Genomic DNA, 16,935 nt, shown 5'->3' on the forward strand with positions numbered 1-16,935 from the left:
TGTTTTAAGATAATTAATGTTATCTTAATATGCCATTTGTATGTTAATATGTTGATTGGAACCACCACACAGCATACCATTATGTTTTAAAGATGAATATGAGTTTGATGTGTATGTATAATTATTGAGTATGGTTACCACGGTAACCATCTATAATTTGTTACCTTATTATTAAATATGCGTATTGATAATTTGTATATTTTCAGGACGGTCAGTTACAGATCAGTTTCAACGCTCGTATATTTATTATAAATCCACTCAATAAACTTGTATCTGTCAGTGCCTTTGTTGGGATTCTGCCCCCACATTTTGGAGCTGCCAGTGTTACAGTAGTGTGTTGGAATGTAAACTTTTTTTTAATTCTATGACGAAAACAGAAGCTCTGACTGTATTCTTCTGGCAACATGTACATGATCTATGAAATATATGTTATACTATGGACTATGAGAACGTTAATGACCTATTTAACCCATTTATGCCTAGTGGACTCTCCCATCCTTCTAAATTGGATCAATTTATTTCCAAAATTAGGGATGTCTAGTATATTTATTTCTATATTTAGAATATTACTTACTGAAATTCCTTTAAAAAAACAGCGGAGACCATGATGAGACGCCGCATCATGCGGCGTCTCATCTGGGTCTACGCTGTTTGCAACGTCCTTTTTTCTAGACGCTAGGCATAAATGGGTTAATGTTTAAAACTTTACGACATATCATACAAGAATGTCAAAATAACATCATACATAAATAAGGGTGTGTGAAATACAGTTATTTCTTTCTTTGAAGATGGCTGGAAACAAGCGCAGCAAACAGAAACATACAACAAGGAAAACTAGGAAAGCTTGTACAACAGCCCATAATGTGGCAGGTCATTCGACAGATGATAAAGAATTCTCAGAGAGGCTTTCACGTGTTCTTGATAACCAAGCCGTCAATGAACAGTTAATACATTTTAGAAGGAAAAGAATGTTATCGTGTGAACGTGAACTGACACTGGCACAACAAGTATTTGCGCAGAACAGAAGAGTATATATATTCGGAAGTCAAATCGAGGGCACTACAACAATGGAAATGATGTCTGACACAGACTGCTTATTTCGTTGTGATATGTTTCGTGTGTTTCTTGATTCAGAAAATCACCCTTTTCAGCTGCATGATCACCAAGTTGTAATTAAGTTGAGCACAAATAGTTATGCTCCGCAATACTGTATTTTAACAATGATTGAACAATCAATACAAACAAGGCATTTTAAGAAATTAGATCCTAATCGGGGTCATGTTGATATCGTAAATTTTTTTTTGAAAGATAAGACAACAACTGACGGCATGATTCCACATACAATTATGTTTGATAACCTAGACCAAGTAAAACATGATAAAGTAACAAGACACGGGCCCGCATCAAGTATATGGGATACGGACAGTGTTAACGCCTGTTACTGTAAAAGTCTTCCAAAGCAATGCAAGTTCGTTTTTGAAAGGCCTCGCCCCGGTCACTGGCCTTCGGAGAAGACGTTGATAAAGGCCAAGAAATATGGCGTCTTTATAGTTCCACAGGGACCCCCTAAAAGTACGAACATATGTACGAACGATTATTTTGATTATCAATGGCGAATTTCCACAAATCTAACAGAGCGGCTATTTATGTTCAGTTTAGATACAGTACGTTTGAAAGCATTTGTTCTTACAAAGATGATAAGAAAAGAGTTGTTTGTTCCAGAATATCGAGACGGGCTGAGTACATTTCATTTTAAAACAGCCTTCTTCTTTGCGGTCGAGAACACCCGGCCAGATTTATGGAGGGAGGACAATCTCATCAATTGTGTCAAGTACATTCTTGCAACGTTGAAGCGCTTTTTAATACGGCGCAACTGTCCACACTTTACCATAGAGAATGTTAACTTGTTTGATGGGAAAATCGAAAGACACAAGTTTCAGAAATTGGTGGATATTATTACAGATGTTATAAATTCACTGCGAGCAAAAATCGAACATATAAAAATGGACAACATTGGAAAAACGCTTACTGAGCTTGGAACGAGACAAAATGAACACAGCAGATATTGCACGATTCGTTCGGCACATTTTTATTACGTACTTAATATTTTTGGGGAAAGTCCGGAAACTTTTTATGGAGATGGATTTTTAGATATATCCGTCGATGACAGAAAAGCTTTGTTTGCAACTGAAATTTCACGATTAGAAATGTATTATCGCGCCCCATTGAGAAAATACAGAAAATATGCCTATGTATTGCATTACTTCATGTCAATGATGGCTAGTTTGTTTGGTTCGGCGTTTTTAGAACAGAAAGAAGAAGGACATGCATATTTTTACGATGGCATCAATAAAGCTAGAACATTGTTTATTCAGTCTTTGGAGTCTGATATCATTGGCAACTACATGCGATACGCTTCCTTCCTTTTCTGCAATGGAGAATACGATGAAGCATGTAAATATTTTGACTTGATAGAACAACAGATTTACGAGGACAAAAACAAATGTAATCTCATTTACCAGTTATTCGTGTCTCCATCGGAGTTATTAGCATTGCAGATAGCAAAGCAGTCATGTGAACAGTCTTTCAAACAAAGAAGGTCTGTCTTTTTGGTATTGAGACAAGCAGAGGCGATGTGTGTGCCTGAATTCCTTCGATGCGAAATGTATCGAAAGCGTTTTGGAACTCCCGCTTCATCTGGTCTGTCTCAAGTTCATAGCAATGATGACTGCATTTGTGTGCAAATCAAACCCTATCTCTACTATCTACAGTACCTGACATATAAAGAACTTCAGCAAGAACCTTACAAATCGAAAGCTTTGATGAAATTATCGATGTACACTAATTTCATTACATCCACAAGATTGAGCTCATCTAAGGGCGGTAATATCTTCTTAAGCCACTTTGATACCTCTTTGAACATGCTAGGGCACTGCTTGGAACTGGAACAGAAGTTGGAATCGGCCTGGAAGACTTACGTCATTTCTTTAAAAATGCTACCTGAAAGAAATGCGGCTGTCCTGCATATAATTCGACTTCTGTGGCAAGTTGTTCAAAGTTTGCGCACTTAGGGGCATTTAAACTACATTCTCGAAGTGACAGAGTGAAAATATTCTCTGTTGTTACTGGCATGTGATTCAAACAAGAGTTAACACTGGAGGTGATTAACCCATTTACGCCAAGTGGACTCTCCCATCCTTCTACATTCGATCAATTTATTTCAAAAATTAGGGATGTCTAGTACATTCATTTCTATATTTAGAATATTTCTTACATAAATTCCTTTAAGCAAACCGCGCAAAACCTGATGAGACGCCGCATTATGCGGCGTCACATCAGGGACTACGCGGTTTTCCAATGCCTTTTTTCTAGACGCTAGGCATAAATGGGTTAATATCGCAACACACCGCGTTATTGATGCTTAGTTACTACAATCATTGCTGTTATTTTTCACTTTCGTCCTCTAAATATTATCCAACATTGTTTCAATAGCTGCATACTTTGTTTAATGAGGTTTAATAAGCATATGAAGATGAAGAATCCTGTCAGTCAATTTCAAAGTTTAAAAATTGTCATTTGGGGGAGGGGCGGAAGATTGTACCATGTTATGTACGAAACAAAATGAATGTCATGTCGATTAAATACACTGTAAATTGCTAATAAATTGTGATTTGGTTATAACATGTTTCGTTGTTGATTCATTATGGTAGATAAAGAACGCTAAAGTGAATGCTATTGCTTTAAGATTTTCGCATGACAATATTCCGATGAAAGACCGTTTTGTAGTTACACGCTTCTGTATAAGAAATGGGAAGCTTTTTAATTCAAATATGTTGACAATTAACACGTTGTTTTTTTTTTTTGTTTTTTTTTGGAACACATTCTTCAAAACCAAATGTACGTTCCTTTTAATAGTGGTTTAGTGTTTATTTCGCTAGACGATATTTTTAAACGGGCTTATCACAACAAGCAACACAATATTTTGTTAATAATTATCAATATACGGAAACAACATTCGCCTTAACAACACAATGAAAACACAACGACATGCACAGAAAACCCGTAACAATGTATAAGAACAATATGTTACAAACAATGAAAAAATAAGAATATCAACACTCTTCAAAATGAACTGGGATTATTAATCAACTAAACACCACAAGTCATTCTAAAATATGGTACGTTATCAGTTTCGTATCAGTATCGTGTCAGTGATTTGTATGTAAAATTGGGTAAAATGATTAACCCATTTATGCCTAGTGGACTCTCCCATCCTTCTCAATCGGATAAATTTATTTCAAAATTAGGGATGTCTAGTATATTTATTTCTATATTTAGCCGGATTTTTTTCGAAAAAATCTCGGCTTATAGATTGATGTTGTCGGGCGGGCGGGCGGGGTGGCGGCGTGCTCGAAAATGTTAAAAGTTCTTATTTCATGGTATAACTTTGGTATGCTTGGACCTAGAGTCTTCAAACTTGACATGAAGGTTGGCCAGGATTAACAGATGACCACTGGTCATTTCAAGGTCATTCATTTGAAGGTCAAGGTCACTGTGACCTTCAATATAAAAAATGTTAAAGTTGTTATAACTTTGGTATGCTTGGACCTAGAGTCTTGAAACTTGACATGAAGGTTGGCCATAACTAGTTAGTAACCACTGGTCATTTCAAGGTCATTCATTTGAAGGTCAAGGTCACTGTGACCTTGAATGTAAAAATGTTAAAGTTCTTATTTCATGGTATAACTTTGGTATGCTTGGACCTAGAGTCTTCAAACTTGACATGAAGGTTGGCCAGGATTAACAGATGACCACTGGTCATTTCAAGGTCATTCATTTGAAGGTCAAGGTCACTGTGACCTTCAATATAAAAAATGTTAAAGTTGTTATAACTTTGGTATGCTTGGACCTAGAGTCTTGAAACTTGACATGAAGGTTGGCCATAACTAGTTAGTAACCACTGGTCATTTCAAGGTCATTCATTTGAAGGTCAAGGTCACTGTGACCTTGAATGTAAAAATGTTAAAGTTCTTATTTCATGGTATAACTTTGGTATGCTTGGACCTAGAGTCTTCAAACTTGACATGAAGGTTGGCCAGGATTAACAGATGACCACTGGTCATTTCAAGGTCATTCATTTGAAGGTCAAGGTCACTGTGACCTTCAATATAAAAAATGTTAAAGTTGTTATAACTTTGGTATGCTTGGACCTAGAGTCTTGAAACTTGACATGAAGGTTGGCCATAACTAGTTAGTAACCACTGGTCATTTCAAGGTCATTCATTTGAAGGTCAAGGTCACTGTGACCTTGAATGTAAAAATGTTAAAGTTGTTATAACTTTGGTATGCTTGGACCTAGAGTCTTGAAACTTGACATGAAGGTTGGCCAGAACTAGTAAGTAACCACTGGACATTTCAAGGTCATTCATTTGAAGGTCAAGGTCACTGTGACCTTGAATGTAAAAATGTTAAAGTTCTTATTTCATGTTATAACTTTGGTATGCTTGTACCTAGAGTCTTCAAACTTGAAATAAAGATTGGCCAGTACTAGAAGATGACCACTGGTCATTTCAATGTCATTCATTTGAAGGTCAAGGTCACTGTGACCTTAAATGTTAAAATGTTAAAATTGTTATAACTTTGGTATGCTTGGACATAGAGTCTTCAAACTTGACATGAAGGTTTGCAAGCACACTTAGATGACCACTGGTCATTTCAAGGTCATTCATTCTAAGGTCAAGGTCACTGTGACCTTGAATGTAAAAATGTTAAAGTTCTTATAACTTTGGTAGGTAAAAATGTTAAAGTTCTTATTCCATGTTATAACTTTGGTATGCTTGTACCTAGAGTCTTCAAACTTGACATAAAGGTTGGCCAGTACTAGAAGATCACCACTGCTCATTTCAATGTCATCCATTTGAAGGTCAAGGTCACTGTGACCTTCAATGTTAAAATGTTAAAATTGTTATAACTTTGGTATGCTTGGACCTAGAATCTCAAACTTGACGTAAAGGTTTGCAAGCACACTTAGATGACCACTGGTCATTTCAAGGTCATTCATTTCAATGTCATTCATTTGAAGGTCAAGGTCACTGTGAACTTAAATGTTAAAATGTTAAAATTGTTGTAACTTTGGTATGCTTGGACCTAGAATCTCAAACTTGACGTAAAGGTTTGCAAGCACACTTAGATGACCACTGGTCATTTCAAGGTCATTCATTTGAAGGTCGAGGTCACTGTGACCTTGGATGTAAATATGTTAAAGTTGTTAATACTTTGGTATGCTTAGACCTAGAGTCTTCAAACTTGATATGAAGGTTGGCCAGAACTAGTAGATGACCACTGGTCATTTTAAGGTCAAGGTCACCGTGACCTTGAATGTAAAAATGTTAAAATTCTTATTTCATGGTATAACTTTCTTATGCTTGGACTTACAGTCTTCAAACTGGACATGAAGGTTGGCCAGCACTAGTAGATGACAATTGGTCATTTTAAGGTCATTGAAGGTCAAGGTCACTGTGACCTTGAATGTTAAAAATTAAAAGTTGTTTTAACTTTCGTATGCTTGGACATTGACTTTGCCATGACTAACAGATGACCACTGGTCAAGAGAACAACTGGTCATTTTAAAGTCTTTCAATTGACAGTGACCTTAAATGTGAATATTTTTTTCATGATTTAACTTTGGTATGCTTACCACTGGTAATTTCAAAAGAAACCTTTTGGAGTGATCATAAGGCTGTCTGGATTTCTGTGTAGGTATGTGAAAGCAAAACAATAAATAGTATTATTTCATCTAAGTTTATTTTCTTACATTTGATAATGAAATTGATGGAAACTTCAAACAATATGTTACTAATTTGCTAATAAAAAAATTGAGATCAAACTTTCCTAATTGTCAATTCAAGTTCATATTTGTGACCTTAAATGTTATTGTTGTTCATGTATATGCATGCATTCAAAACATAACACAAGGTTTGCTCATGCCTTGAAAAGTACTTACATTTCATTTTGACCTTTGAACAATATTTCAGTAATTTAAGTATTGCATTGACAAAAACACGAAAGGTACTTTCCTGTCATTTAAATCAAAAATCCGGCTTCAATGCGGTCATCTCCGACCGCGGAACTCTTGTTAGAATATAACTTACAGAAATTCCTGTAAGCAAACAGCGCAGACCCTGATGAGACGCCGCATCATGCGGCGTCTCATCTGGGTCTACGCTGTTTGCATAGATATTTTTTTCTAGACGCTAGGCATAAATGGGTTAAAATGTTCACATATTGGATCATGTAAAACACTTAACAGCAATATAAAACAACATTGATATAATATTCCTGAGTTAGAAACAAGCAAATAAACAAGAACTATGCATGAACAATCTACAAAAACTAATGACGTTTCCTCTTTTGATAACGGCAAAAACGGCAAAGCATTTCCTTATAATGTTTTCTTATGTAGTAACTGCACTACTTTTAGGTACAGACACATTTAACTATCATGTGATTGGTGGAACAATCTAAATATTAACAGTTTTTCATGTTTTTCATTAATTGTACCAATTTGTTTTTCCGACATAATGAAACCTATAAACAGTCGTTTATCCTAAGGTATTTTCTATAGTTCGATTATCAAAAAAATGTTTTCTTTTAACGAGTCCTTAAATGGGGACAATTTCTTTCCTTTAGTTAAACATATTAAGCTAATTATAATTTTTCTTGGATGTTTACATGTTAAGGCAAACAAACAATATTGCTTGTGAACATGTAGACCTTCGACCGTTAAGAAACCTTCTCAAAATATTATAAAGGTTCAAACAAGAAGTCGATTAATCTTCAACTGATAGACAAGTATTATTTCCGCATAGAGGATCATTTTCAAATGATATAGTCCACCGGTTTGTTCCGTTGATATTTGGATCGTCTAGGTTGACCTTAGCGATGGTTTGTAAACATAACACATAAATATGTGTCGTGTTCTGAGAAAACTGGGCATAATGCATGTGCTTAAAGTGTCGTCCGAGATTAGCCTGTGCAGTCCGCACAGGCTAATCAGGGACGACACTTTCCGCCTTAACAGGATTTTCGTGTAGAAGACACTTCATTCAAACGAAAAATACCATAAAAGCGGAAAGTGGCGTCCCTGATTAGCCTAGGCGATTTGCACATACATTATGCCCAGATTTATCAGAATACGACTCAAAAACTTACTAGCCAGATGAAGTGGGCTATGGGAATGGAATAGATTCAAGCACGGATTCTAGATACACTCCGTGATTCAAGCAACGTCTGGAGGTTCGAGTAATTAATGTTGACGCTGGTTTACATATATATAGAATTACAAGTTCGTACATTCGGATTGCAAATACTATATTCCAAAATGCCAACATGTATTAGTTCCCAAAATAAATAAATGAATTTGACATGCAGATAACACATGCAAATAAAAATAATTTCAACTGAACAGTTTGGAAGAATGCAATGTAAAAAAGTCAAAATAGGGTACAACAATATTATGAAGTTCGTCTTGCGACAGTCAAAAGCCAAATGATAGAATTGTCAGTAATTTGCAATATCTACTACATGTTTTATATTACTGATTAATTAATAACTTGAAAATTTAACAAGTCCAATTTTGAAGAGATAATACATTCATGGCATCAAACTACGTGGCTCGAGGCACATAGGACAACGCACAGAATCTAACAATAGATGAAAACGAATACAAATAAGTCAAGGGATATAAACACTGGTATATGAAACAAAAACAAAGAAACGTTTACATCCGACTCTTTACAAATTTGAATTTCCTCAAATACTTTAGTAAACCTAAATGTAACATGTTGACATTTATCGTTTATTTTGAATAGTAAGCACGTTCTTGATTTATTTCCAAGTATTTGTATTTTGTTGAAATATATACTGATTATCCAATTCATGCTGATTATCGACGGAATTCTATCGTTTATATGATATAATCCACCGTTTGTTTAAAGTGCTATACCATTAATGGACCAAACAATGTTCTGTGTCTGAAAATAAAATGAACATAACATAAATGCAAAAAACAGCTATAGAACTCACCTCCCGCGTGGCTTTTGTTGTTCTTTTGTATCGAAGTGCCATCCGTTATCAAAGTATCCGCATTACCGGCGTGATATGTAAATATAACGAAATTAGTTTAAAACACAAAATACGTATGTTTCTTACCAAATATTGCGCATTCACTTTCGTGTTATTTTGTAATTCACGAACACGTATTATTTATGCACAACGTGCATGCCTTTCTAGAAGCAAATATTGTTTATAATACCAAATACGTTGGCTTGTATTTTATTTAATGTAATCGAAGTAAATATAATATGATAAAACGTATCTGCATAATGAGCATATCAACGTTCACACCCGAAGTAAAATGCATTTCATAAAATATCGTAAGAAAACTTTTTTTTTAAAGAACGTTTGACATGATAGATAACATGTCAATTGTTCCTGTGGAAATAAATAAAATTTGATAAACAAGGCTATTTAAAGTAGAATGCCTATTGTTATGTATTTACCCGTGCTAAAACGATAATCTATACATATCGTATGTGTTTAGTGGATGGCAGTGAACATTATACTTAAAATACCACTTCTTTTGGCCTACGTAGGTAAGTGTACGGCAAGGCTGGTACTACTCGACTCCACTTCGACATTCGGAGGGAGATGGAGGTTTCCGACTCTAAGACGATATTCACCACATCGAAAGGATATAATGTAAATAGAACATTAGATTTACACGAGACTGTAAATAGTCTATTGAAACTGCATGTGTACTACCAAATGAGGGAATATATAACTGCGCTTAAGTCGAATGAGTTCTTATAACTTATGATAGAAACGAATGGATTTGTCTCAAACAATCATAGCGATTTATTAGCATAACTCGACTTTCGAATTTTTCTAACCAAAACAGAAACATACTTTTTACACAATCGCATATGGCGTCATGGTCAACAAGCTATCGTGCTGTTGTTTGTTTAGTTTAAGATAAGTAGCAGTGGCGATGCACATTTTACCTTTGACATCAAGAAGTTAAGTGCGGATAAAGGTGGCAGCTTTCCTGCAGTTGGTGTCTTAGAGCTTTTGGCCACAGTTTATGAGTCGGCCACGGGTAAAGAGCAATCGGACTTTGACAACTCCGTTAAGTTTGTGAATGCTCCGTCTATGTTCGATTTGTCCAGATCCAAAACTACGTTTCGAAAAGTCTCCACTTACGTTCTTCAGGCACGTAAAATGAACAGAATTATACATCCAGCACTGTGTTTCACTAAAATTAAACATTGGCAAATACCCTTCAAAACCAAACTTCGCGCTTTTGAAACACTATTTTTGTCGATTGCGTGACACTGGCTACACAAACGTTTTGAGACACTTCTGTTTCCATGTTGCAAAACAAACAATAACAAATCAACCACTCAAACGATATAACCTTGCTAGTATTCATCATCATCCTGATAATCGATTTTGAAGGATGACGCGAGGATTTAACGGTTTAATAGTAGAGAAACTTCAAAACAGCTTCAAGAGATTATCACACATTAAATGCAAAAACAGATTAAATACGTGCATAAGTTTGTTTTTTGAAAAAGATATATAAGCACCATATTATTTACGAGAAATAGTATTTTAACATTTTATGCACAGACCTTCAAGAGAAATACAACACTTTATGATTGTTTTAATATATTGAAATACAGGCCACACAATTTAATATTATTTTACATTACATGCATTGGCCATATTATTATTTATTAAATGTTTAAGAACTCCTTAAATAAGTCACCAATGATATTATTTGAACATCTGAGTTGTTTTAATGGTTTTTATTGCAGTACCAAGTTTTAGTTATAATTGATGTCTGGCAATTTTATGTTTTCTTTCATGTTTAGCCAAAAATAATAAGTTTGAAAACAAAGATGCATGCACATAAACAATAAATTATATGCAATTGTCAAGAATATGAACGTTTCATTTGGAGGTGAAATAGTTGTATAATTTCAAGTTAAGACGTCGTTTTTTGCAGGTTTATGTATCCGAGGTGAATGGAATAAAGGCCGCGAATGTTACGTTTAACGAAGACGTGTACTATGCCAATCGAAAGGTTGGTTCACTCATAGACCGAAAGACAGACAGGTTCGGTTAATCATTAGATGTAATAGATTCAAGTGTATTCAAGAATCCTGGCAACTACACACTTAAGGTAAGTGTAGCGTCGACCATATCCGTGGTTGATAGTGAATGGCACTAACAACAAAGTTTAATCAAAGCGCTGAAGGCACTGTATATGTTTGCTATTGCATAATCTTAGAAGCAACTCAGTTTTCAAACTAATGTTATAGTTTTTTATATCGCAAGTTTGAAAGGAACACAACCCATTCAAATTTTAAAGAGTGTGTCTAAAAGCACATGTCGAGATGTGTGTGACTGTTTATCCTCATATTTACAGAGATAACTTAGACAAAATAACAATAATATGTCTTTTTTCACAACTTGTTGCTGCACTGGCAACCATCTTCAGAATTGTGGTTGACTTGCTAAAGAATAACAAGCCTATAATCATGTACATGTTGTGATATGTGTATCTAATACTTTATCTTTTTTCTTTACATTATTGAGAAACTATTTTCCCCACATGACATACTTTTAATGCAGCATTAAGCCCCGTTTTCCCTGAAAGCAGCCAATATGTACAGATTTCAATGATAAACTTACCAATGTCATCGCACAAGCTGTTTTAAACACTAGACTGGCAAATACGTCTTACAAGCTCTTAAACCTATTGTTTACATAATTACTATTTACAGGCTGTCGTCTGCTGCAGGTAAGTATAAACAGAAACGCTTTAAGCATTAATTTTGTCGTTTTCTAAATTTGACTGGAGTTATCCACACAGGCAGTCATGGGTTACGGGCCCTTCCATAGCTAAGGCATACTGATTTGCAAAATTGCGTCTGCTTCGCTCACAAATAAAAATGTATTGGTATTAAACAGCATTGTATTATATTCTCAAGCAAAACACATTAAAACTTGAGCTACGCTTGTCGAAAGACCATAAGACTCATTTTCGCATGACGCGGCTATGAAAGTGTGATTCAAATGTTTCGAAAGAAAACTGCATGTTAATCAAATATTAACATACGATATATTGCGATGATGGAGGACATAGCATAGTTTGTATCTACTAATACTAATGTAGATCTATGGTTTGCCTATAATAACACACATTTCATGCGGTAAATATGCGACTAACAAGTAAAAAAACAACAACACAATAGTTAAAAGTGATATTATGGGCATCTAGCAGTTTGTAGATGTCTATCGCAATCGTTGTTTATTTATGTTGTTTTCACTTCATATACACTTATATTTGTTAATGCAGCATCAATATACTAAAACAATATCCCGGAAAGAGAAAAATAATGCATTTCAATATCAACCGTACTTTCGTGATCATGCATGTGAACCTAAATTATGTTTTAGTGCAGATTCGTTCATACGACACAAAGACACAATTTTGTTTTTCGGATCATTTCGGCTTAGAGGACTGGGTGAGTCACGTAAGAATATCAAATATAAAATATATTTTTATAAACAACTGGTAGCATGATGAGTTGCAGATAATTGGTCAGTAACCACATTTTAACAATTTTTTTTGACCTGTTAATTCTTTTCAGCTCAATTCAACAGTGAAAAATGCCCATAATATCACTTTAACTTTTGTTTTCAATTAAATTATTTAGAAACAAAATTTCATACTTTATTTTAAAAAACAGCAAGACTTCCTTTTTATAAGATAATTCTTGTTATATTTAATTGTTTTTTATAATCGGTTTTAGCGAAAATGCAGCATTTTTGATGTTGTCTATCGTATCCCTGTAGTAATTGTTGAACTCATGTTCAACGTTTTATAAACTGAGAATTGTGAATTCAAACAAGCGTAACCTATCACGTTGTTATCATCCGTGCAATTGGACTCTCCTTTGTTTATCGACAGGCGCATCTATTAATAGCCTCAAATTTTGAATGAACTGAGCAAAAATACTACGTCATGAAGACGTAGTAGAAAGTGGACTATTTTATTCATTCATAAACAATTTCTTCCGCGACAGGTATAATACAATGATTGTTTATTGATTCTTTTCTATATAAGCTCCGTTCGAAACTATTACATTTAACACGATATTCGTATAATGTTTCCATTTGTGAATGAATATGGTTGGAGAACTCAAACCTCTTTCATAAATTATACAACTCTTTCTCGCGCGGATACGGCATGTGAAAAGCGTAGTTAGGCTCCCCGGAGATAAGCCGAAGCGATTTGAAATTTTGCGTCTGCATTATTTGTAAGCAAGCTAACAAATAAAAACGGTTTTGATGAATTAACCAAAACTATATCTTGTCTGAATAGTAAGCTACAATTACAACAATTATTTCGATCGCAATTACATTTTATAAAAATATGATTAATCTACAAACAATTTTCACGGATAATTTATGGCACAGAAACAAGTGAAAAAGAACGAAACTTGATCAAATAATATATTTTATTTTCATACCTTGTCTGATTTCGCTTATTCAGCTTATTAAATTAGAACTGTTTGCTGTGCTTTTTCACATTATCGTGATAAAATTAAGTCTTAAAACAGTTAATGTCTACACAACATAGATGTAACTGTCCAGAAACAGACATGTATTTAAACTAAAAACTATTTGGTGATGTTGTATATTACAATTGGCTATTCATTTGTTTACTTTTGTTTAACAGGTGTACATTCAAGGGTTTAGCAATTATAGTGCAGAGTTACACTTGCAGCCTTATACCGGTGACAAAGAAACAATTTTGTCATCGAAAAAGTAGATATGGTATAAGCTTACAGGATATATCTATACACCATTTAATGTTCAACGTACAAACAAGCGTGTTTAAGAAGGGAACTGGTCCGTGAATGTGTACGTTATTTGAAATATTTTAATATATGTCTTGTATGTGTACGTATGCACTTTTGTCCATATAAACTGGCGTATTTGTTCGTACATATAGTCGGGAATTATACTCGTCTATTTGAAAGCGAAATTCATGTTTATGTTGCTTATACATACGTTTATTTATTTTAATCAAAATAAAGATAATACATCAACATATGCGTGTGTTAAATGAGTATATTGTTTGCAGGACGGACATCCTTGCATGAGAGCAACCACAAATATTCAGGAACAAACAAAGTATACAGGAATAACATTCGTGGTAATTATGACATCATCGTGTTCAACATTGGTGCACTTGTCTTTCGAATCGAATTCTTTATCCAAATTCTATTGGTACCCCATTTGAAACGATAGACCAGTTACCCGCCTTGCTGTGTGCCATACCTCTCACACATTTTGTTAATGAAATATTGGCTATAATTGCTACGACTCAGCATTTGTAGCGCGATTAAATTTGTTGTATGAATTAATGAAGCGTTTTTAATGACGACATTAGCACTTTCAGATCCATTCTCAATAATTAATAAACTAATTTGTGTTGTTCTTTTGTGTGAGTCTAAAATGCACTACATATCGGTATCAAATTATTTGTTTTGTTGAATATAATTAATTTCTACCGAACAGTGTAAGTTTAAAGTCGATTCTGAGTATTATTACGTACCTCCAATTGCCAACAAATTATATCAGTCACCTTTGTATACGGAGTATATCTGCGTTATGTTTTAAATAAAACGTAAGAGTAAAAAACTCCTATTACATAATTTTATCATACCGATACAATGATATATGCCTGATATAGCGCTCTCTGATATAGTTTTGTTATATCAGTTCAACAGGAAGTTGTTATATCAGCCGATGTTTGGAGGGAGGTCATATTACTCGGAATCAACTATAAAGTCATCTTTTCTTACGACCAGTTATTTAATTAGGCCTTTATTTTAAGTATTTTGTCAACATATAGAAGATATTTGTTCATGTCAGTGTACGATCGTTTGTTATTTCACTCGTAATCATAGAAAATATTATTTTTCTATGATCACGAGTGAAATAACAAACGTTCTTACACTGACATGAACAAATTTTATGTTTCTTTTATGCCTCTTTTTTAAGAATATAGTTAACAGCTGTTTCCCTTTCGCTGAAAAGTTACTCTTTCTCCCGTGACGTGCCTCAATACATTTCAATACAGAAAATGACGTTATTATACCAGCGAAATTCTCCGGTTAAACTCTTTTACAATGTAAATAAACGGTGAATAAAGCATAAAATAAAAATAAAAAATTGGATTCGATCGAATATCGTTTTTAATTCACTCGTGATCATAACAAATATATATTAATCTTGAAGTAAATCTTGATATGATAATCTAAAAATAGAGAAAGTAGTTCCGAAAGTGTGTTATTGTCACCGGTGAAAATACCAATTTGTTTATTTTCACTGCTGTTATTTCACTGCAGAAATGTCATATTTTATCATTAGGTTTAAAGGAAAAATAAGTTCTATGATTTTTTTAAGATCAACGTGAAATGTTAAGACAAGCATGTCAAATGTGTGTTGGTTCCTATTTAGTTTCGATCTTGTTTAATGATTTCGGGGCTAATCTTAATTTTACCTATTCAAACTACTTTTGTTTTGTCGAAGTTAACTTTTAAACCCGAGCAGTTTTAAATTGGGACAACAAATCTCGAGTTTATTGCGAGATGCTGCAGAGCCATCCAGGAGTATAAAAGTGTCGTCGGCAAATTGTTACAATTCGTATTCTATGTCATTATTTTAATTCCCTTCATCCTAGTATTTGACCTTAATTTGATGGACAATATTTCAGCTTAAAGTATAAAAATATTACAGCTGAGCGGAGCTCCTTGCCTGCAGCCAGGTTGTAAGGGGATTAAATCTGATAATATCCCACATTAAGTGACCGCCGATACTCCGTCTATGTGCAATACATTATATAATTTTATTATGTCAGGACCAAAATTTAACAATGATTGAGTCCGATTAACAAAAGCCCATGACAAAGAACCAAAGGCCTTTTCAAAATCTATTAGCAGCAGCAGACCCGGGATATCGTTTTCTTTTGTGTAATTAAGTATATCGTAAATGAGTCTGGTATTCTCTCCTATGACCCTGACCTTGATAAAGCCAGTGTGGCCATTGCTTATTAATTTATCTATATAAAGTTTCAACCTGTTTGCGATGCACCCAGAACCGATTTTATATACAGTATTAAGTTATGTTATTGGCCGCCAATTTCGTAAAATTTGTCGAGGTTTATCAACGTTTGGAATGCAGGTAATTAAACATTGTGTTTGAGCGACTGATAAAGTCCCACTTATAAATGCGTGATTTATAGCTATACAAACAAATGTGCCCAGTTTGGGCCAAAATACCTGAAAAAGGTCAATTGGAAAATCCGATGAACCTGGGCTTTTATTATTTGCCATGTTTTTTAAAACAAAAGGAGCCTCTGTTAATGGGATTGGCCCTTCAAGACTATTTATTTCTATACTTGAAAGTTTAAGTTTTCTATGTCATCAACATAACAATTCAAATCGTCATCGTTAAAGTGTACATTTTGAAACTGATATTTTTTTTTTATAGAATAAGGCGGTTTCTTTTAAAAATATCGGATTGCTTATCTAAAATATTTCCACTTTCATTAATTAAGCTGGTGATAGTTTTGGTGGTATAATTGTAGTACTCAAGGTTACAAAAATGTTTCGAGGGTTTTTCACCATTTTGAAACCATTAGGCGCTCGACCTTTTAAAGGACCCTTTTAATTTTCCATCGTAAATGTTCTTACGTTCAGCCTTTAAAATACATATATGTTGAACATTATTATCTGTGAGAGTTCTTTTTTCTAGTTCTTTTTTTATTTCGAGTTTAAGTTTCTGTTCGCGATT

General features: G+C 34.2%; 1 protein-coding gene across 12 annotated transcripts in view; it reads left to right on the forward strand.

Annotated features, from left to right (window-relative positions):
- The window catches only part of LOC127841554 (uncharacterized), a 79,998-nt gene that overhangs the window by 11,648 nt on the left and 51,415 nt on the right, over positions 1 to 16,935 (forward strand). For 5 of the 12 annotated variants that reach the window (XM_052370457.1, XM_052370458.1, XM_052370461.1 and 2 more), the window contains one exon: positions 207 to 3,681. In XM_052370457.1, coding sequence (XP_052226417.1) covers positions 789 to 3,071 — 2,283 coding nt within the window. In that variant the 5' untranslated portion in view covers positions 207 to 788 and the 3' untranslated portion in view covers positions 3,072 to 3,681. Of the gene's footprint in view, positions 1 to 206; positions 3,682 to 16,935 lie in introns of those variants that run through there. The other 7 variants (XM_052370463.1, XM_052370462.1, XM_052370465.1 and 4 more) reach the window with 4 other exon arrangements.

This window comes from Dreissena polymorpha, chromosome 8 (assembly GCF_020536995.1).
Source record: "Dreissena polymorpha isolate Duluth1 chromosome 8, UMN_Dpol_1.0, whole genome shotgun sequence".
NCBI classification, from domain to species: Eukaryota; Metazoa; Mollusca; class Bivalvia; order Myida; family Dreissenidae; genus Dreissena; species Dreissena polymorpha.